We start from the raw sequence: 22,058 nt of genomic DNA, 5'->3' as shown, positions 1-22,058 counted from the left end.
TTCTTGCGACAAGTTGCAAGATGTTGCATGGTGTCGGAAGAAAATGGTCAAATTTTTGTTCTAACATTTTTGGATGTTGCAAGATGTGCGCGTATGGCCAGCTCCTTCACAACATTTCCCAACACGATCCAACAATGTTGCAATAAATTGCGTTGAAATGTTGCGTGTGTTTGACCGAGTCTTTACGCAAAGACGTGATGTAGATTTAAAAAACTGAAATAAGGAAGCAAAACAATAATAGTTTAGTTACAAAACAAAGAAAAGTTATAGGGCTCTTTCACTGATATAAAACCGTTCCAGTCTTTATTGTAGAAATTGGGCAAACTCTTCGTTTGTCACATCAAATTTGATAAACTCTTCACTATCGTAGACTTCCAAGTTCACAGATGTCTAGAAAACAGATAAGAAATTTGAGACATGGCTCGAATAAAAAGTTAGAGAACTCTGCCGAGCAAATTTCCAAAATCATTCCTAGTCTTAAAGTTTCTTCCTCAGTCAATAGACTAAAATTGGTTCCTTTCGTCAAAGTTCTGCCAATCACAATCGTTTCATTAAAGAAAGGAGTAATCCTTTTCCGGCTTTAATCGTTATTGTCATTTACCATTTCCTTGTAACTCCCAAAATGGCGCGAGATACTAATGAACATGGAAGTATAAGGATACAAAGTGTTGAAGTGTTGGGGGAACGATATCTGGATTCGAGAGACAGTGCTAAAGAAAAAGAAAAGGGCCTGAGAAATCGAGATATAACTCCACAATTTAAAAAAACTGAACTTATGAAGCTAGCTCGCTGCGCTGAAATGAGATTATTACAGAACTATGTGAGTGAGAAGTGTAGCGGTGTTTTTTTTTTTACTGTTCTCGTTTCTTCTCCCAAAATGCAATAATCATGCCATTTCCGCCCTCCCCTCCCATCAATTTTTTATATCCTAAAATACCCTACATTTCTATGGTTGCAAACTTTATGTTCAAGTAGAACATTGCTGGAACGAGACTTCCTAATAGGGATTTTCTCAAACAAAGATGAAAATTGCAACAATACTAAGCAAAATGACAAGAAAATAGGATATGTTCAAGGAAGACAGACAGACGAATCCTATAACCATCCAATAATCGATCCTTTGATCGCTGAGCAGAGCCATAAAAATGTTGGTCTGTTTTTTGGTTGCTCTTTCCAACAATTGGTCAAAATGGAGTACCTGAAATAATAATCGCAACTGTATTTTTCTTACGGTACTTTTAATTCACGGGATTTTTTCTTACTGTCGTTTGAAATTGGATTCTGAAATACCCAATTCTTATCTGTGCCGTTTTTCGAAATACTGATTTTTAAAAGGTGTGATGAAAGAGCTCTTAAACTACTCAAAGTTCTTGTGAGATGTGAGATGGCGTAGGCATGCGGTATTCTGTCTGCAGTAAGCCAGCAACTTCTCTAGAATTTACTCCGGGATATGGTGATTCACCTGACAATAATATATGACGTTGTTTGTATAAAAAAATACTTCTAGGCTTCCGTTTAAAATACATACACTGTACCATCACTGGCCCAAATGTAAAGCCAGGGGGTCTTTCTTTGGTTGGAAAACTTACGCTCTCTCTATTCCAACAGGAAAGCAAATGTACCAAATGGTTCTTTTTGATGGAAAATTCTCAGGAAGTTTTGTTTAACGATTGAAAGGCTCCTTTGTCTCCACATGATCCTTTAGATTTTCGTGAAACAACAAAACTGCTCTGCACATGAAATATAGCACAGTTTCTATCGAAACCCTCCTCAGACGATCAAGCCAATGGAATCCTCATGATCTCACAATTCCCATCATATTAGCTCCTTTAAAAAGAGATTTCTGTTTCACGACAGTGCACCTTTAAACGTTTTCCGGCAATCCCGACAATTATAGATGGAACTCATTTGAGCGATAATGTCTTGATCGTCTTAGAAGGTCCCAAGGGGTTTGATACGTTTCGGCTGAATATATGAAAACCCTGATAAAGAGATTCCATTGTTTGTGCATCAGTAGTGATCAAATGTCTTGATATAAAAGGAAGTACAAAATCAGTGAGGATCAAGACTTAAGCGAGAGGCTGCAAAAAGGGCGGCAAAAATCTTATTTTTATGTAGCCTTAGAGTTCTTCTCCACAGCTATCCACATATCCACATACCAATAGAGTCCTAAAGTGTGACGTCACGTTGCCATGACAGCATTTTTTTCTGGTCTAAACAGTTTAAACTCATACTTCAAAGATGGCGTCTTTATCGATATGCTCACTCGTTTCTTTCTTTTCTGGAGAGCGCAAATCGCTTGATCGCGGAGAAAACCACTTCAAATCCGACCATGTCCAAAGCTTTATTTATTCCAGAGGAGTCATCAAAGGTGAAGTCCAAGCAAGCATGAAAAATACGGACTACAAAGTCACAGTAAGTTGCCAATTTGGGATCACAACACGTATGTTCAATTCGAAGAGCTCCCAACCCCGATTTCACCTCCAATTTAACGTTTATATTGCGGAATATATATTGCAACTTACGTGTCTGTTTCGAATTATCTTTTTATCAGATTTATCTCGATGAAAACCTTGAAATAAAAAACACAGAATGCGAGTGTCCTCACGGCGAGTTCAAGTGCAGTCACGCGGCAGCCATATTTATTTATGGCATCCATAACCTTAGCAGGACGGACCTGGAATGCCAATGGAAACGAAAGCGAAAGGCAGAAAGCGTACAGTCTGCAAGCCAGATGTTTCAAGCGCCACCGAAGAAGAAGGATTACAGCCCTTTGGCGCGCGATCGTAGCCGAGAAGATCGGATGTGGCTGTACAGCGAACTAAAGCGCTATGGCAAATTTACAGGGACCTGCTGGATCTTGAGTCCCGAACCACAACCTGCTACCCCTCTCCCGATCAAGACGATTGAGGATATCATTTACTCAGAAGGTTTCCTTATGGCATCTACGAAGGAAAAACAATTAGAGTACTTGATTGAGAATGCCAAAGTAGAGGAGAGAACCATAAATGTTGTGAGCACCCTCACGGCTGGCCAGCGAAACAGCCCTGCATGGCACCAAGCTCGTAGAGGCCGCCTGACTGCCAGTAATTTTGGCTCCGTCCTCCAGGCAAAAAGAGTTACACCGTCTCTTATCAAGCGACTACTTGGGGAATACAACTTGAGTGGAGTTAAAGCAATTGCATGGGGACAGGACAATGAGACTGAGGCCCTGAAATCCTTCACCAACATCACAAACTTTACACCTGTACAGACCGGCCTCTGGCTACACGAGTCGGGAGCTCTGGGTGCTTCCCCTGATGGACTTGTGGGAGACGGTAATTGAGTGTAAGTGCCCCTACACACATCGAAATGCGACAATCAAGGAAGCTTGTGGGCACAAAGACTTTTACTTGGGGGAGAAGGAAGGGAATTATACGCTGTCTACCACACATGTTTACTGGCATCAGTGTCAAGGCCAGATGTTCCTGACAAAGCGCAAATTCTGCTACTTTGTTGTATGGACCACAGAGGATAGTGTAGTTATCAAGATTGAACGAGATGAATCTTGGGAGCACAATATTACTATCTTGAGTGATTTTTACTTTCATCAACTATTCCCAAAGATTACCGAGGGAGAACTTTGAAAAGTGGTGCACATATGCTGGACATAATCATAGTAGGAGGGGGGGGGGGGGGGGGGAAATGGGAGCTAATGTAAATAGGCAATAGCTAATGTTAAAAGGTATTTTTTTTAAATTTCATACATTAATTTCTTAATATAACATTACATATTCTACACTCAGATAGAGACACAAGATAAAGAACCCACATTTTTCCATTTAGCATAATAACTTAATAATAAATTACATTCTTCCTGAAAGCAAGCTTAAACAATTTTTTTTTTGCAACCAATAGCTACTGGTAGCTGGTAACACTTATCCTGGTTACTCAACAGGGCCCAGGTGAATAAAACTTATGCCACACTTAAGTAGGCTTGCATAGCAATGCAAAGGGAAGGGGAGGGAGCCAAAACAAAATCCATGCAGACACAGGTTATTTTTTCTGACTACCTCTCACCATCCCTTAAGCTAATTTAAGTGTGGCTTTAGTTTTATACACCTGGACTCAGGCTCCCAGCTTCACAGACACAAAAGTAAAACCTTTAAGCCAGCACGACTTTCACACTTGGAACTACTGGACAAAAGAATTCCATACTGGTCACATGCCCCTGACCTGGATTTTGTTGAAATGACAATTTAAGAATGTCACTGGATTTCATTATAATCTATTTTCACAGAACACATAGTAGTTTGTATTAATGAACATATAGGAGATGAATATCAGAAAAATGTAAAACTGACCACATCATATTTTTGACCAAAGCTATGTCAATGCCATTTGATCTGTTACAGTAGGGCTTCTAGTAATACAAAAGTAATATTAAAAACTCATTGTACTATAATTTAGTTGAAAAAAAGTTCTACTCAGTCAATTTCAAAGTCTTCGCAGCCATCCTTGATCAATGGATACTGCAAATTAACAAGAGCTGAGCACAGTTGGCATAGCTTGTCAGCATGGCACCTCAAAAATGCTGGGATGAAGCCAAGGATGCGAAAACTCTTAAGTCTTGCATTTGCACACTCTACGTGGATGCGACATCGAGCTATTGATTTTGTCGCCCTTGCCTCACTCTCTGTAAACTTTCCATTGTTGAGAAATGGTGGTATGTTCACTAAAACACCTCTTGGAACTACATCGCTGATGAGAAAACCTTTGTCTGCCAGAACAAGATCACCAGCACTCAAATGTTTACAAAACCCAGACTCTTTAACCATGACCTTGTCACTGACTGAGCCAGGAAAAAGATCACTAACATAGGTTATAACTCCATTTGGGGCAACCCCTATAATGACCTTGAAAGAGTTCATTCCCCTGTAGCTGGAATATGTAGCATTCTGCTGGGACATGAGCTTAGGTGCAGCAATTTCAATGTCTGTACAATCAATCACAATGCGGCAACTGCTGTACTCAGTGAAAGAGGATGGCAAACACATCTTGTTCTTTTCTCTAGATGGCACGGTTGTCATGATGTCTTTGAACAGGAGAGAATGCAGAACGTGGACAAAAGTTAGTAGTATGTTAGCAACAGTTGCAACACTGCATCAAAACAACTGGGCTAAATGTAGATTGGTATAATTTTGTTTCAGTTTCATCAGAGTGATAAATATCTGGTCCTCAAGTGTGATCACCTCAACCTTCCATCCAGCATAATAGTTTATTTCACCCTTGAATCTTGAAACATATCCCACAACAATATCAAAGACATCCTTAGTGGGTAGACCTGTCTCCATCCGTATCACCTCAGGGCTCAAGCTCTTAGCAGAGTAGTGTGCACTATAGTAACTTGACATTTCCTTGTGTTTAGCAAGTTCTGTTGAAGTCATGTCAAGCTCTATTGACAGCAGAGCTTCTTTGGAACTTGTCTTTTCCTCTTGTGAGCATTCAGTGGAACATGGTTCAGAGTTCTCTTTAATCTCTTCAAGCACAGATGCTACAGTTGGTAATTTCGTGGGCTCGGCAGACACTTTCCGTTTTTTCTTGGGGGTAGGTGTACTGGGAGGTGTTGGTCCTGTACCTGGCAGCAAGTCCAAACTATCAAACAGCTTGTGCCTGTTTCTGTCACTGATGGTTGGCATATTTTCTTTTCGCCCATCTTTAAAGTGACAACTGCAAAGTCGCGAATGTTTGCTGGGCTTTCTATCTCCTCTCCTATAACAGAAAAAGACAGAAGCAGTTACTATACTTGCGCTTAAAAAACCCAAAGTTTAGTTGGTCACATGCTTAGCCTTGTAGTCTAAGACGTGAATGCGAAGCGAGTATTTCTCTGAGCTTGTTACTTAATACTAGTTAGTGTAACAGCTTTGATACTCACAACTATCATATAGTTTTTTAGTAACTAAATAATCTTAGATCAAGACTGAAGACAAGGAAAGGCAAAGCCGCGAGAAAACAAATAAGACAAGAAAGAGAAACAGCTAATCGTGAATCAGTTTGAGATAAAAAAAAACAGCTATTTCTAATCGATGGTACAGCATCGAAATATATATTTTTCGAAAAATTCTCACCTTACAAATGATATCCACTTATCATAGAGTGTTTTATGTTTTTTCTGGTCTGGAAACGAAAAGAATCGGCAGCAGTGGCTTTCAGATGTGTGATTGCAATCTGGATGAAAACACTGGCCCATCACAAACTTCGTCTCCGTGGCGTTTTGACTCGAATTATTGCTCACCAGGTGCTTTTGTCCGCTTATTATACTCTTCAATAGTAAGGCCAAAGGTTATCTTGATTATCTTTATCTTATTTTTATTATTGGAGGATAAAATGCGCTATTATAGCTCTTGAAATGCTCGAGGTCAACGACAATGTGTCATGCTAGGGACGCCATATTGGTTTGTTTAGACCACAGAATTCCGGTGCTATGGAAACGTGACGTAAGCACTTTAGGACTCTATGGTAAATACCTCCCACATCGCTATCCTGTAAGACCATATGTTTAGGACAGAAAGGCAAAAGCAATTTTAATCATTTACCTTTTTACTATTTTTGTAGTCAGAGTAGTTTCTACTGAGTATCGTAAAAATAATAATAAAAAAAAACAAAACAAAACAATCAAAGCAGCCAATCAGAGCAGAGGGAGATATTAATTACATGAAGCTATCAAAACGTTAAGTGTAAAAAAAAAAAACATACAACTTCATGAAGCGTAGGAAAACGCGAATTACCAAGTGGTAATTAATTGTGGTTTTTAATCGCTGTTTGGAAGGTGGCGCGATCTCTCTGAATCAATCATAGAGCAAAGTAAAGCAGAACCAAACATTACTAGGAAATCAAAGCATTGGTACTTTAACCTGCTGAACGTACGGTTTCTAAGTTTCCAGCCAGAGATGGTTTGGAATATTAATTTAAAACAACATACATGTCGCTCATGGTGGTAGATCTGCCATAGAAAAGAGATTCCGTGGGCATCCACTTGGCTGGAAGACGAGCCTTGAAAAGAATAATCACATAAAGCTTTAATATAATTTCAAACAAAAGAAAACTAATAAATGATAAATCTTTTTTGTCAATTTGTAACAAGTGCAAAAATAACGATCGTTGGTTATATTCAAATTGAAATATTTTTGCTACTCACCTGAGTTTTTCTCGTATATATATCTCCTTCCAAACCACGCGCTAAACCAAAGTCTGAAATCTTACACAATTTTTCGTCCCCAACTAAGACATTGCGAGCTGCTAAATCACGATGAACAATCTAAACACAAAACACAGCACAATAACGCAAGCTTATTACCCCAAATATTTTGAGGAAACCACTGTCTCTAAAATCGCTTGTTTCTATTGTTTTGTGTCACCTGTCGTGGTAGCCTATTTAAGTGCGACCAGAGACATGAAAGCCAAGAGATGATTGAAACTCATTCGTCATCGAGTGATATAGTGAGAGTTGCATTGTGGTGATTCGTTGTATAATTTTTACTTTACACATGACTTCAAAATGTAATGAGATTTTAGATACTTCAGTGGGATATGTATGGTATGATTTACCTTCATTGTTGACAAATAGCTTATACCATCGGCGATCATCCATGCAAAGGACAAAAGGTCCTTTTCTGTGATTGTCGCGCTTGGTCTTTTTTCTCCGGTGTTGTAAGGATTCTCGATTGCTCTGCTGTTATGCAGATATCCCAAAAAGTCACCATATGGTAAATACTCTAACACTATGAGAAGTGGTTCTAGAATTTTGATAGGGTTTTGAATCAGTCAGTTCAATGAGTTACACATTCCATGAATTGGAAACTAGTCGGTAAACAAGATATCAGCCAACCGAATTCAAGTAAAATGTCAAATACCTTTTTCAATACAACAGCCAATGAGTCCCACAACATGGGGATGAGGCTTCAAGGTTTATAATAATAACAACCTTTTATTACGAAGCTCCACCACAATAGTGGTTTATATAGAGGTCTTAGATAATAGATGTGTATTATATAAAAATACAATTAAAATATAAAAATTTGAGCTAAAATCGAAATATAAAAATTATTACAACATATACACTGCAAAGATTAATTAAAAAAAATACTTAATTGTAAAAAGCAGAAAAGAGACACTTCTTAAAAAATGGCAAACTTACTGAGTTTCTTACAGTTCTCTCTAACTCATTAAAGTCTTTGAAACAGTGATACCGCGAACGATGTTTTCCCCAATTGTATTTGATTTTGGGTAGCTTTATAGCATCGTTATTGCGCGTATTGTAGGAGTGCATATCACTCTTTCTTACAATGTCTAAAGAATGATTAATTTCGCCATTAATACACTTGTATGTATAGATACATCGATGACATTTCCTACGTTCTTCAATGAGATCTAATTCAGTCAACATATTCTGTAGGTTTTTCTTTTTGGCGTTGTCTAGAACATGAGTGACGATTGAAACGATAACAATTACTGAGAGTTTGACCTAAGAACTTTTCATATCCTTTACTTTATATGGCTAAATGGTTCTCAAGTTCTGCGCTAGGTAGTAAGTTGTTAGAATTTTTCCGTCTTTCCCAAGGAAATAAATAAATAGATAAATAAAATAAGTGGTACCTTTCAATGACTTAGCCGCCACTTCAGATTTTAAAGATTTGTAAACGGCTTTGGGCTTGACCAAAGTTGCCCCCCCCCCCCGCCGAGTACCTTTATTGTTGTTATTTGATCTCGATCAAGTCTAAAGTCATCCGATTTTTGCCTTTCAGCGACAGAACTCGTTGCCACTTCTATGTAAAGATTCTTAGTTGTGACCTGAGTAGTGAGTAAATCATGCAAATCCATTCAAAGACAGCTTATGTTTAACTCGGCGATGTGCTTGAGTTAAATACGTAAAAATGGATAATGAATTTTTGTTTTCCCACCACCTACCAATGCTTTGCAGATTTAACAAACGGCCGTTAATTTTTAACCCGTCACTTATTTCATATCAAAATCAACGTCGGCAAATCGTACATGGTAATGCTACCTTAAAGTGCCTATGACAAGAAATTTGTTGCTTTTATACTTGGCTTAATATATGAAAAAACCAATTGCGATAGAAAAAAATTGAAAAAAAAAAAAAGTAAAAGCCGGTTTGTTCGGGCCCAAACGACCTCCTATTTTGACTTTAAAGAGTCTAAAAGACTAGGAACGAATTTACGGGTTATGACGTAGAAAACTGTGAAAACACTCATCTGACACTTACAATCTCTCTCTTCTCTTGTAATTTTGTATGAATAGTTAGCGTCGAAATACGCTAAGATTAATGCCCAATAGCGACACAAGTCTATCTTCGGCAAGCTCCACTGATAGCAGTACTACATCTTCTTCAATCAGTAGAGAAGAAATGGAAGTCGCGGGTTCGATTCAGCCCTACGAAGGAGAACCGCGTGCTTCAAGCGAAGGATTATCAGAGGAAGAAGACAACAATACTGACCAAAATTCTCACATCTTTTTGTATTAGTCAGCATTGAAATACTCTTGAAATAGTGTCTGATAGCAACGTATACCTACCTTCAGTAAGCTCAACCGAGAGTTGTAATTCATCGTACCGAAGTAGTAACGAAGAAATGGAAGTTATTAGTACGGTCAAGCCTTACGAAAGAGAACCGCGAGCATCAAACGGAGATTTCGTGGACGAAGACTAACAAAGACGGTTTCTCGCCCGTGGTGATCGGGTCAGATATTAGAAAATCAACTCCCGTGACTGAATGTTTAGTCCGTTGCGTTGCATTATCGAAAGAATCTGCTGCATCACGAGGCGCGATGATCTTTCGCCGAGAAGTCACCGGGAAGTTTTTTTGCGAGTTGCTCCTTTCATCCGAGTTTGCAAAGACAGAGGCTATCATCGCGGAGCCGGTCAAACGGAAAACGAGTGAGGCAATAGTCATATGATTCAAGTTTATCTCAAGTAGGGATTTTTGTAGAGGAAAACTTCTTTAGACTAAGTGCAGCATTGCTGAGAACCCATTTTGCTCACTGGGAAATAACGGACATCAGTGATGTCAATAACCATTGCGTATGCAGCGCTTGTATTCGTCATCCACAAGTAATTCATCAATGTTTGTGTTTCACAATTTATCTCGTTGCACTGCAATTGTCACGATGACATTGCTATTGTTGCTACTTTTAGTTTCTTGAGGGCAGGAGGGAATTAATAGCTCGTGAGGTGGATTTCCGCAAACCCAAGTTGGAGAGGATTTACGGCCCGCTCGTTTCGCATTGGTTTCGCACTATTCAGGCGACAGGATGTTGGTCAGCTCAGGAAAGTGCTTGACTTTTATCACAAATTTTGGCCCTACAGCTATATCCCTCGGAAAGTACTGCGTAGAAATACCCTGTGTATGTGTATTATTTCTATGGTTAACATCATTTGCCGCTCCGGCCACGCAAAACGTTCGTTTCCTCTTTCCAATTTCTCATTACTCCACCATAGTTGCCGACGTGTCTTTATAGTCTTCTAAGTTTTTTTACTACGTTAAATGATCAAGGAGAACTCCCTGGGCGCTTAGGTCTATCATTTCAGACTAAGAGTACAACTATCAAACAGTAAACCCATAAAAATATTTCGTGTCATAGGCACTTTAAAAGATGTGAATGGCATGATATTGCAACTCACCCTCACCTCGTTGGTGGATGTTTCGTCTACATTTCGTCAACGGTTGCTTCTGAAAAAAGTCGTACAAAATTGAAAATAGTTAATGCCACTGGAGAAATTATTATTTTGGTGAAGCTGAAAGGATGGAACACAACACTTTTATCGAAAAAATGCTTTTATCATTCTGTCAGCTACTGGTATTATTTATATCTTGGTACTTTCCAGGAATGGTATCCTCATTTGAATTTCATTAGTTTTTTCCGCATTAACCTGCTGTACGTGATGAAACAGGTGAAAGACGCAATGCAAAGTGCGACTAAACCAGCCAGTCCATAGACGATTTTGAGATACAAATTCACCCTGGAATCTGTACGAGAAAACGGATGAATGTTACATTTATTTCACTTGGACAAGGATCTCAATCATGGTTATACCAGACAAAAATTTTGTCATTTGAAACACTTGGTAATCCTGAACATCCCAACTCATCCTCGTTCCTTTTTAGTTTATTCTACGCAGGCGTCTTCATTTAAATGTTTTTCGTCTTTGAAGCTGAATGATGGCCGCGTGACAGAACCTACTCATAGTGGTCTTCAACTAGGTTTCTTTGGCATCAGTGTGGCCAAGCGTAAAGACGAATGATGTAAAAATGCCCTGGATGATTTCCTTTTTGTGCTAAAGTAGAAGCTGTCACTGGATAGAACATGTCAAACTGGAGTACTTCTACGGAGAGTTCAATTGAGTCATAGTTACGAGTAGATTGACGGTTCATACGATTTACAAACAAACCTCTCGGTGTTAACGTCTCCACACCAAATACCTAAGGATAAGAAATCGAAACGATCTTCACAGTTTTCCTCCCCAGAGCGAAACATTTGGAACAAGGAGTGGTACTAAACTTTCTTTTTCCAACGTCGTGTATCTCACTATTGTTTACACTTCACTTGAATGAACTCTTTGGAATTTAGAAGATATGAACAATCACTTTCATTACTACATAAATGTATTAAGATGCTATCCATGAGAAAACCATGCAAAAAGTGCTACTGTACAGTGCACATCACAGAATTAGCTCAAACTTTCCACATAGGCATAACTTGGTGAGGTATTGGTAGGTATGGTATTAGTTTTGTTCAAGCTTCTTTCTTTTCTCTTTTTTCAGGGGGGTACCCTTGAACGGCCAAATCTACACTAAAATATGTTCAAATTTTGTGTTTTTTTCAATGACATTTCTGGAAAATTGTACAGCAATCCAGGTGAAACAAAATTCTCACAAACTACCATGTATACACTCTTAAACAATAACAACATAATTAGTGTCACTCTTCTTTATTACATTTTCCATAGCATTTTTTAACATGACATATGCTCATGAGTAAAAATTATGCAAATTTCTTGAGTTTTCAAAAAAAAGTTAAAAAGTTCTCGCAGAGCTTCAAGTAAAATGAAATACTTGATACTTTACGCAGAGGTATTGTCTTTTTCTCTGCTATAAAAAAACTTCTGGGTATCGCAATAGTTTGAGAGAAATACGGAGGTTTTACTGGTCACCAGTTGCTCACCGATCGTATTACTGACTCAATTAAGATAATATTACAATTCATGACAATTAGTTACATTTCCGGGATACTTTTGAAATAAATTGCAAGAAAAACTTCTCAATAGCAGATTCTAACCTCCTCTGTACATTGTTATGTTTCCACGGGATTATATCTGCCATAAAACCGTCCAAAAGTGCACATTCCGTTTCGGTTCGGAAAGACTGAGTACTGCGATAAAACACAAGCTGCGACTTATTTCTCAGATTTGGTGTTGTTGAGAAGGCCAGTACTCTAATGCCCATTTTGATATTTAAATTGACAACATAAAGATTACGACAGAACGGCCATAACTCAACCACGACTCTTTCACTTTTCATCCGCTATATTGCCTTATGCGCCTGCAATGAGAAACTGACCTGGGGTAAAAAAGTGGTTTGTGTAATGAACGAAAAGTGTTCTTTTGCTTGATGCTTTCGAAGATGGTTTGCTTTGATGTCATTTACAAATTTCGTATTTTTTCTTTGTCTGGCAAAGGGTAAGCTTTTCTTAAATTTATTTTATAGCATTATAAGGTGATACAAAGAGCTCTTCGTTGTATACAATGATTAAGAGCCAAGACATCTTCCAATATCACATAACGTAGAAAGAAATAGATCTGAAAATTGGTTGCAGAGCCCCGTGTGTGGAGATGGGGATAAATTTAAGTCTTTAACAAAAATTTTTCAGAAAAATGTGGTTATTCTTATGAAGTGCCCTTGGAGAGCACGCGTGATAACGACCATTGGTAACAGGTATCTCCGCTTTAGCTGGCTTATTAGCTCCGCTCCATCTTTTTCTCAATGGTCTGAAAGTTCCTTCTATAAGTCCACAACCTGAAAAATTTTTTCTCGCATGGACTCTCGTTCTCCTCTCTCAACAAGGGCATCGAATATATATTCTTCCTCTAACAGTCTTATTTTTTAAAGAAAGCTTCCCACTCTAAGCGACCGGTGGGAGACGTGAAAAGTATGATGTAACTTGTTGCAGCTGAGCCAGTCTGTAAAAGAAAACAATTATACGCCATCTGGTCCACGAAGTGACTTCAAGTTTGAGGCAACAACGGCAGGGCCGCTCTTATTTCCTCTCTCTTATCCATCTAGAACAGTTTAAGGGGGTACTCTTTGACATATTCTGAAAATCGCACGGTCTTCTTATTTTTCTTCAAGGCCCAACCAGGCTCAGCGGTGGGGTACTCTCTGCACTCTTCTTGGCTCAATCCTTCAAGGTTCTTATTTACATGGAATATACCAAAGCCGTATGTTGGTGCATGCTTTAGCCCATTTACGCTTAATACTGTCATGCATGGAATCCTTTCGAGTTTGAAAAATGTGCTTGCCAAAGTCCTGGTGGTTTTGGAAAGCTGCGGTCGTTTTGAATAACTTGATGCAACTTGGTTGAGAGCAACTGAATTCATAATGTTCACTTTTGTTTTCCTTGGATTTGCTATTTTTGTACAAGAAGCCAATTGACACATGCGAAGATGTGAACGGCTCAATGACCTCCAATCGGATGCTTCCCTGGCTGGTCCCCCTCTTCATCAGCTTATCGTAACGAACGAACTTTCCTTCTCCACCATTGAATTATGCAGATCCTGTGCGCTAGTGTCCACCTTTACAACTGCTGCACGGCAAATTCTAACTCCGAAGTAAGAATCTATTGCTTTCTTCATATCTTCTGCCTTCTCAACATCATTTCCTGCATTGACGCACTGGCGTATATGACTTTTCAAAGGAGAAATATGGTGATTGCATATATCTTTGCCACTATTTGATTCACTGAAGTCGTATCGGGTTGTAGTTACACCTGTACGTTGACCGATACCAATGAATACTTAGCAACAAAAGAGCACAGTAATAACATCCAGCGTTATCACTACATGACGTGCAAACGCCTCGAAAATCTCAGGTGACTTCTGCTTTATTTCCGGAAGCGTTTTCTCATAAATAGATGCAACAGCATGCCAGTTCTTCTTTCTTTGATTTTGACTACAATTTAAATACCTTACTAATCTTTCCAAGTCGACGAAAACGATTTCTTAGGAAGTAATTTGACACAATCGACGTTTTCTCAGTGGTTTTGAAAGAGGAAGACTATAGGAACATGGTATCAGTAATCGTTCACCTAAAGTGAAGGTCTCTTGAGGACAATACCAGTTCTAATTCATCAAGAACATTCTAGATATTGTCGCAGCTTTGAAATGATTTCGTGTGCTCATGCTCGCAGTGATGATCTTCAGGGTCAGACGTGAACGCAAATATCCGGCAATGATCAGCACGCTGGCTTTCTTCAGTAACGTGGATCTGGAAGTTTGTTTTAAGGTAGTTTTTACCAGCTTTGCCAGCTTTCAAGCGATCTTTAACATCCTGAACCCAGGCTGATCATTTATCTTTAAAAAGGCATACTAATGTTAATTCCCATTTTCTTTTATTTACAAATATTTAAGATAAAGCCTCTCATGCATGCTCAATTGCTTTAAGAGGCCAGGCGTTTGTTAAAATTGCACAAATATATCCTTTAAAAAAATGGTCTCGACAAACCTTAAAGAAGAAATAGAAATTCGAAAAATTAAATCGGCCTACGAGGCTGGGCAGTTTGAGTGTTAAAGGTACACTGAAAAATATCATTATATAGAAACAAAATGGGAAGATACGGGCCTCTCGGGGACAAAACTTAAATTAATCTGAGCTTGCCTAACTTTCCTGGCCTGTTTACTACGTCTTCGAGTGTATCGAAGGCGTGCGATCTCTCTGTAGCGATGTTGTCAAGTCCTGTCAAAGACTGCTTTTGTGATGTTGCACAAATTTATACAATAACGACATTTTGTTATATTTTTCTCTTCGTGTTCATATTTCTCTGTTTTTCTCATCCAGAGCTTTTGCTCTTTGAAATCCCCACCTTAATCTGCCTTAAGTAATTTTCAGTTAAGCTAGCCGAAGAAGTACTTTAAACTAAGAAACATGACACAATGCATATAATGATTTCTTCGTGATATCATTTACGTGAGTTAAAAGAATATAAAAACCCTAAAAGTTTTCTTTCTTCTTTTGCTCTTCTTCTGATTTTGAATCATGATTATGTTTTCATACGTACCTGTAAGATACTAAAGAAGGTTGACCTCCCAAGGGAAAAGAAACCGGTTTGACAGCGTTGACAAAGTGATTCCATGGCTTGCCCCGGAGTAAGGCAATGCAAAGTCACTTCAACGATCTCTTTTCCTTCTGTCTGTAATATCCGGCTGTGTGCTTGGTGCAGCTTCCGTCCAAGGTATATTCAACTGGCGAACCACTGGATCTACTCTACCACAAGAACAAGGAGCTGAGCGGGTAAACTCCGTCATTAAATAATTCAGACTTTGCTGAATTATTGAATTCGTGTGACCAACTGAACCACTTTTGAGATTAATATATACTCACCTGAAGTATTTGTGTTTCTCTTTTCCCTCTTTCTTCTAAATGTAATTTCTGCACCTATGTATATACCTAGAATTTGAAAAAACAAGAACTCCCCAGTAAACTTGAATCTCTTTGGAAATGTCCAACGAAATCCCTCTTTCAGGCTTAGCCCTATTTCGGACATGAAGTAGATGATAGCATTTTGTAACTGGTCTACTCGAATTCCAGATAGTGCCAAAAATATCTCTGTGCAGGGGACGTATTGTGAGCGTTTCACCATCTTCATCAAATAACCCAGCTCTCAAAAGTATCAGCTGCCAATCACTTTTGATGTTTGCTTGAGATGTTCTCAACCGTTGAAGTTGACTGGTTATATCTCTCCTGCAACTACGGAGCTCGAGTGGCAAGTACTCTTTGGTGTTACGATTGTTCTTCGAATTGCCACATGATATCGACGAGTGTTTCGAAAACGAGCAAGTTAGACTTGCAGCCATAGAAGAAAATGTTAAACAAGCATATGACCCTGTCTTCTACATTATAGATTAGCAACTTCGTGTATGAATTCAAATGTTTTATACAGCTGTACTGAACTTTCGCGCTTTCCCGCCAAAGAAATCTTTCCCACCAAAGAATCGCAAACCTCATGGTTCGCGGGCTCGAAGCAAAGATGTGGTAAGTAGAACACTATCAATACATCGAGCTACACGACGAAGTAACATCATTTCGTCGAAGAGAGAAGATTTTTTACTGGGATAACAGCAGGAAAATTATTCCCTTTAGCCTTTCTCAGCCGCAGAGGTATCTTTTTCAAGTGTCATGTTGTGTTTTTGAGCGATAAATTAAGTATCCTGTTCTGTATATTTTTTGGCAACTTTTAATAAAACGATTGTGTTGGCTCATATTTTGTCATAGTTCCGAGGCTTAAGTGTCCATACTTTCACAATACCCAGACTTTTGAAAGCGTAAAACAAAACTCTAGGTTATTCTCTTAACAGAACCTTTATTAGATTAGTTGTAAGGTTTGCGAGAAATTTTAGAAATAATTTAAAAAATGCAATATTTTTCTAGCTTTCAGAAAAACGTTGAACTGTCCTTCAGTTAGTACACGATCACGAGAAGTAAAAAGCCTCAATCTTTCAGGTTTATACGTGTATTCGAAGTTAAATCATTCAGTTAGACCGCCGGGTACTCATTTATCACTCACGTCGAAAATTAGTGATGACCGAGACATGTAAACTTCAGGAAATTTCGGCCTTCTATAACAGTAAAAATGATCTCACGAAGGGACCCCCCCTCGTATACATAAAGGAAAGGAGCTTGGACCCCAATCATTACATATTTGAAAATAGTGCACCCAAGTATACTTACACACAGAATATATTCCAATTCTGGGATCTAGCCCGTAGCACCTTCTGCATGGTTTGCATGGTTCTCTCGTGGACAGCCTCTTAAGGGAAATAGACCTAGTTATATTTCTGATTTCTTTGAGTTCCGTGTTTCACATTATAACTTAAGGGGAGGTGGTTGTAACCTTGTTCAGCCCTCCTATAACAACCAGTATTTCCATAATTCTTTTACTTATAAGATTACTCACTTATGGAATAAGCTACCTACATACATTAAATAGTCACCCAATTTAAATGCATTTCATAAAAATTTGGAATCTATTAATCTTTTAAATATAAGGACTAGTTGTCTGTGTAATTATTGCCAATGGTAAATTGTTTTCAATGTTCATGTGACAATTTTAGGCTTGATGAGTATGTATTTACTACTAAATATTTTCTAGTTTATTATAGTTAGATAACAATTGTTCATTTATTTATTTTATTCTGTTTTTGTCCTGCGTTTTATACAGGAGCCTCTGGCTCAGATACTGAGCGCAACCTCAATCCCACGCTCTGACTTTAATAAATTGATTGATTGATTGATTGATCGACTGAGGTTAACTTTAACTGTATCGAAGCAGCTTTTAATCTTAAAAACCTTTTCGCTCAATTACAATCTTCGTATTTGAATTTTTTAAGCTTAAGTACTATAACTCGACGTTATACATCATTTGAATCCTCACTGACCTTGATTTTTCTGTCCAACATACCTTAACTAGACTTTATATAACTACTTTCTATTGCGCAATGCAATAATTTAACTTTTCGTTGAAAAAAAAAAAAAACATTCCTTAAAGCGCGTGATAACTCGTTTCTCATGTAAACGATCTAGAAAATATCCTGTTTAGGAATGCTAAGTGGAATTTTCGACAGACACGGTTTTTCTTTTTCTTTTAAAAGCAAAGGAGGCATGAAACGTATCGGCACTGTTATGTGTTTGATGTTCCTGCTTTAAGATTTATGAAGTAGTCGAGTGAATTTTAGAACTTTCGTATTCATCAGCGTTAAAAGGATACAATTCTACAGGACTTTATTTGAGCACAATGAGAGATAAACTGTTTGATTAGAACTGACGGGTGTGATGTCCTATCTAATGCAAGAACTTGCTCACCTAGAGTCTGTTTCTTGAAAGCCTCACTAATCGAACCGAAGTCAAGGGATGTTAATTTTTTAGTTCCAAAACAAGTTCAATCTTTTTCGTTTCCTGATATCTTTATTGTTTGAAATTCAAAAAGTCACTGATATCGATCTTGAACAAAGTACAGCAAAAAAAAAAAATCTTTTCGGGTCCATTGAGTTACCGGGTCCATCGAGAAACAGGCGCTAGGTCTGTTTATCCTTACAATTATTTCCGCATAGTTTCTCTCAATTCCGTGTTTTCTTTTCGCCACTTCGCTTACTCGGTTTCTGGCATAGATTTTCACGGTGTAGTTTATAAATGGAGATAGATTTCCAACAGTAACGTGGGTAAAATTCAAGTCATCCTTTCTTGGTATGAAGATAACGTCACTCCCGCAAGGTTTATCTCCGCATTTCTTGTTGTTTTCACCTTCACGCGGCTTACGGCAGTCAACGTCATAAAACACGTGGGTCTGATCACCGGTTACTGCGGGAGGCTGCCACTTTAACTCCAATGCCCTTTTGTTAACAAAAATAACTTGGAAAATTCTTGGGGCTGATGGTATGACTAAACACACACATACTTATTAGAAGATGTTATGAAATGTTTTTTTTTCCGCCTCAGTAATGAAGTGTATACAACCTCGCATTGAAATAAGCCATAACCTATTCCTACTTAAGATATGTATTAAAATTTTTTCATGTGAGTCTGTCTGAGCAATTCTTAAGGATATATTTATGATATATGGTTATGATACGGAGTTGCGTTGTTCAAAATTTGCTGATACAATAGAAATGATAGTATTGCCAGATAAATATGTGTGGGCGATTATCTTACGGAAATGTAAAAAAGTTCATCCCAAGTGAAGAAGAACTTCGAGATATCCTTGACTATGGCGATGCACTCACAGTCTTAAGTTCAAGACAGCAAGACTCGAATTAACCGTTTAAGTTCAACAGGACAGGTACCATTCAAACCCCGAAAATGTTCCGTGCATTATATTCTTGAACGGAAACATCTACGAAATTCAGGGTCACAAAATCTCTTTATCCGTACCTGAGCGTTTAAAGCCATTCTGGTCGTTGTATCTTTTGCACAATCTGAAAGTTCAATAAAATACACCCATTTTTTTCCTTCATCTTAAAGAAGCACGGAAGTGTTGAGTTGAACTCGACAATTTAATTATTTCTCTATGGGTTATCTGAGAAAGTGGAGAAAACCAATATCATCACAGCAGTTAAATGTTGCTTCAGAGATATAAGTCGTTCTTGGCAATACATTAGGCTTTTTAATGTTCGAGCACAAAAAATACGACATAGTTTATAGTCAAAGTCGACTATACTACCGCGTGATAGTTTATTCGGGCTTTGACTTCATCAACTATTTTTCCGGGAATAGAAATATCTTGCCCATATTCTAGTCGTTGAAGCAATGACGATAACGATTACTTTCTTTCCCTTTTTAGCATATCAAGCCATACAGCAAGCTAATTGAGAGCAGCTATCAACTCTAAAATAACCTGATATAAAGACAAAATTATTATTCAAAGCCATTACTCTCAAACCACTTCACGCACAAATTCAATGAGTCTAAAAAAAGTGTCCATAGGGCTTAACTTCGATAATTTGACCTGGGAAGAAAGAAACTTTTGGGGTTCCTCTGTAAGGTTGAACTTAATCTATGTATCTTGTATATGCCAACTGTAATTGTGTTGCAATTTAAATGGCCTTGTTGTTGTTGCACTTAATATCGTGAGGTTGCAAGCCATAATATTACCTTCGCATTCTCCTTTACTATTCTCCATGTCCTCCTTGCAAATACATCTTCCCTTAAGTGAACTAATGTTCCGAACGCCATTGTTGTGGCAGTCCACACTCAGAATACCTTGATGGTAGACGGAATTTGTAACACAACTACCTTGAACTGGTACCGACTTGTTTGCGGGAGCTGTGGAGCGTGGTAAAGACACCAAGCCACCAACAACAGTATATTCCGGGCAGACATAATAACTGACCTTTACAGAGTAAATGATGTTACATGAACCTTGGTTATGAAAAGCCAGAACCATGTGCACTCCTTTAACGTTGACAATAAAAGTTTTTGCTTCTCTAACAGTGAAACCAAGGTTCAGCGTAGTTATTTCCGCAATTTTTTTCATAACTGGCATTTTTTCTAAGAGGGTCAGGTACCGCTGATCCTCAGACTGGTACAGGTAAAAGTCGAAATATTCTCTACAGTAATTATCTCCGCCAACCTTTGTACAGTTCCTTATACTGTATTTAATAGTACTATAAACCTTTTTTTACTGTACTTGGGACTGTAATAGGATTACTTCTAAGCCAGGTATTTGGTTGTTGGCCGGTGACATCACAGATTGAGTACCTTGGGTTCCCAGTATGACTATCTTGTGATTTGTGACACTGTTTAAAATCAGTAAAATAGCATTTCAATCCATTAGATTTTCAGGCCGGCCAGCGCTTTATTGTGTTTAGACTAATAGATGGGGACTGTCAGAAAAGCTTAGAATTTGAAACCTATATACTTAAAAAAAAATGCCACATGCCACTAAACTGTCTTCATTTTATGAGAAGTAAGGACTTTTTTAAGACAATTCCTCACCAAGTTATTATGTCATTGTGACTTTCAGTCATGAAAAATTCAAGGTGTAAATGCAAAAACACTGAGAAAGTTTTCTTTCTCGACTTCTTAATTATGACAGGAATGTATGGAAAACAAAGGCTCCTCATTTGTTTTGTAGAACATTTTTTTTATCTGTGTTTTTAATCATAAATCAGTGTGACGATCTAAGTTCAAGTGGGTAATGACTTCCTTCTTGCCTTTGCATACTTGATATGCTGATCTTTATAGTAAAACAAAGAAAGCTAAAAAATAATTTTTAATTACTCAATTAGTTACAGTTATGAAGAAAAATGTAGTCACGTTTTTCGAAGTATCCAACGAGACCGCTGGTTGGGGGTTGGTAGTCGCGGTGTTAAAGGTTTTGGGTACGTTTCTTTTGGCGCTCCAATGCAAATATTAGTCGATATTTCCACCGAGCAATAAACAGTTCTTTGAAGTTTCAGTAGCAATATAAACCTGTTTCAAGTGTGCTTGGGACGGAGAAAGAATCTTTTGATCACTTCTAAGCTAGACATTGTCTACAGACAGCAAAGCTTTTAGTTGTCCATGGCGCACCTTTCTTTTCTATGTAGTCGCGTTCCATTTAGGTTTGATAAGGCATGTTACTACTCCATTATTACGTCATTTTGCCATATTAACGCAATGGAACGCGCAAAATACGCCACAGTAGTAAAATTATAGATCAAGGTAAAAATACGAACAGAAACAATCTCCACTATCTTTGATTTCTTTTCCGTTTTTTAGACATGATTTTCTCAGCAACGAAGTTCGAAGTTCAAATAAATTTGGCGCGTTCCATTCGACCAAAAATTCCGGTTTTAATTCGCCGGTAACAAAACGAAAAAGGGCCTGGGATCGAATGTCGATCGCAAAGCATGCATGGATTGATTGGCTGGACAGGAAGACATGTTGACATACATGTGTTGTAATTTATCCTGTTCAAAAGAGACTAATTCAAAGCTGTTTTGAAGGAAAATGCCACATCATTTTAACTGTTGTGTGCCCCAGTGTACCAACAACTTTAGAAACAAACCAAATCTGGAATATTACAGGATTCCCAAGTGCGAAAAGGCTCGGAAATACTACAAAGTATCGCTTAGAAACGAATCGCTAAAGCTGGATTCTTCCCAAACGAGAATCTGTTCTGAACACTTCGAAGGTGGCCAAAAACTCAGCAGAAATCATCTGCCAACAATATTTCCATGGACAAAAGAGAGAAAATCAAGGAGAGAAATCTTTAAGCATGACTTTGTGCCAAAGAAAAGGAAAGTCTCATCAGTTGTT

The 22,058-nt window shown here is 38.1% G+C and overlaps 2 protein-coding genes and 1 pseudogene across 3 annotated transcripts; 1 reads left to right on the top strand and 2 right to left on the bottom strand.

Annotated features, from left to right (window-relative positions):
* Positions 1 to 1,095: 1,095 nt before the first annotated feature.
* On the bottom strand, positions 1,096 to 21,357 carry LOC148725407 (ephrin type-A receptor 4-like; annotated as a pseudogene). Its single transcript, XR_015991103.1, has 14 exons — positions 21,301 to 21,357; positions 19,911 to 20,554; positions 19,191 to 19,234; positions 18,339 to 18,701; positions 10,925 to 11,021; positions 8,635 to 8,942; positions 8,401 to 8,454; positions 7,893 to 7,949; positions 7,588 to 7,775; positions 7,178 to 7,297; positions 6,964 to 7,032; positions 6,485 to 6,536; positions 1,366 to 1,462; positions 1,096 to 1,198 (listed from the first exon to the last, which is right to left on the bottom strand). The product of XR_015991103.1 is annotated as an ephrin type-A receptor 4-like (transcript).
* Positions 2,219 to 3,652, top strand: LOC148725409 (uncharacterized). The gene is made up of 2 exons (XM_088731839.1): positions 2,219 to 2,415; positions 2,555 to 3,652. The coding sequence occupies exons 1-2, from the start codon at positions 2,242 to 2,244 to the stop codon at positions 3,323 to 3,325; spliced, it is 945 nt and encodes a 314-aa protein (XP_088587965.1). The 5' UTR covers positions 2,219 to 2,241; the 3' UTR covers positions 3,326 to 3,652.
* Positions 5,145 to 6,310, bottom strand: LOC148725408 (uncharacterized). Its single transcript, XM_088731840.1, has 2 exons — positions 6,108 to 6,310; positions 5,145 to 5,751 (listed from the first exon to the last, which is right to left on the bottom strand). Exons 1-2 carry the CDS (start codon positions 6,227 to 6,229, stop codon positions 5,145 to 5,147), a joined length of 729 nt encoding a protein of 242 aa, XP_088587966.1. The 5' UTR covers positions 6,230 to 6,310.
* Positions 21,358 to 22,058: the final 701 nt, after the last annotated feature.

Source organism: Stylophora pistillata, chromosome 8, assembly GCF_964205215.1.
Source record: "Stylophora pistillata chromosome 8, jaStyPist1.2, whole genome shotgun sequence".
NCBI lineage: Eukaryota > Metazoa > Cnidaria > Anthozoa > Scleractinia > Pocilloporidae > Stylophora > Stylophora pistillata.
This window is presented reverse-complemented; position numbering and strand designations above follow the sequence as displayed.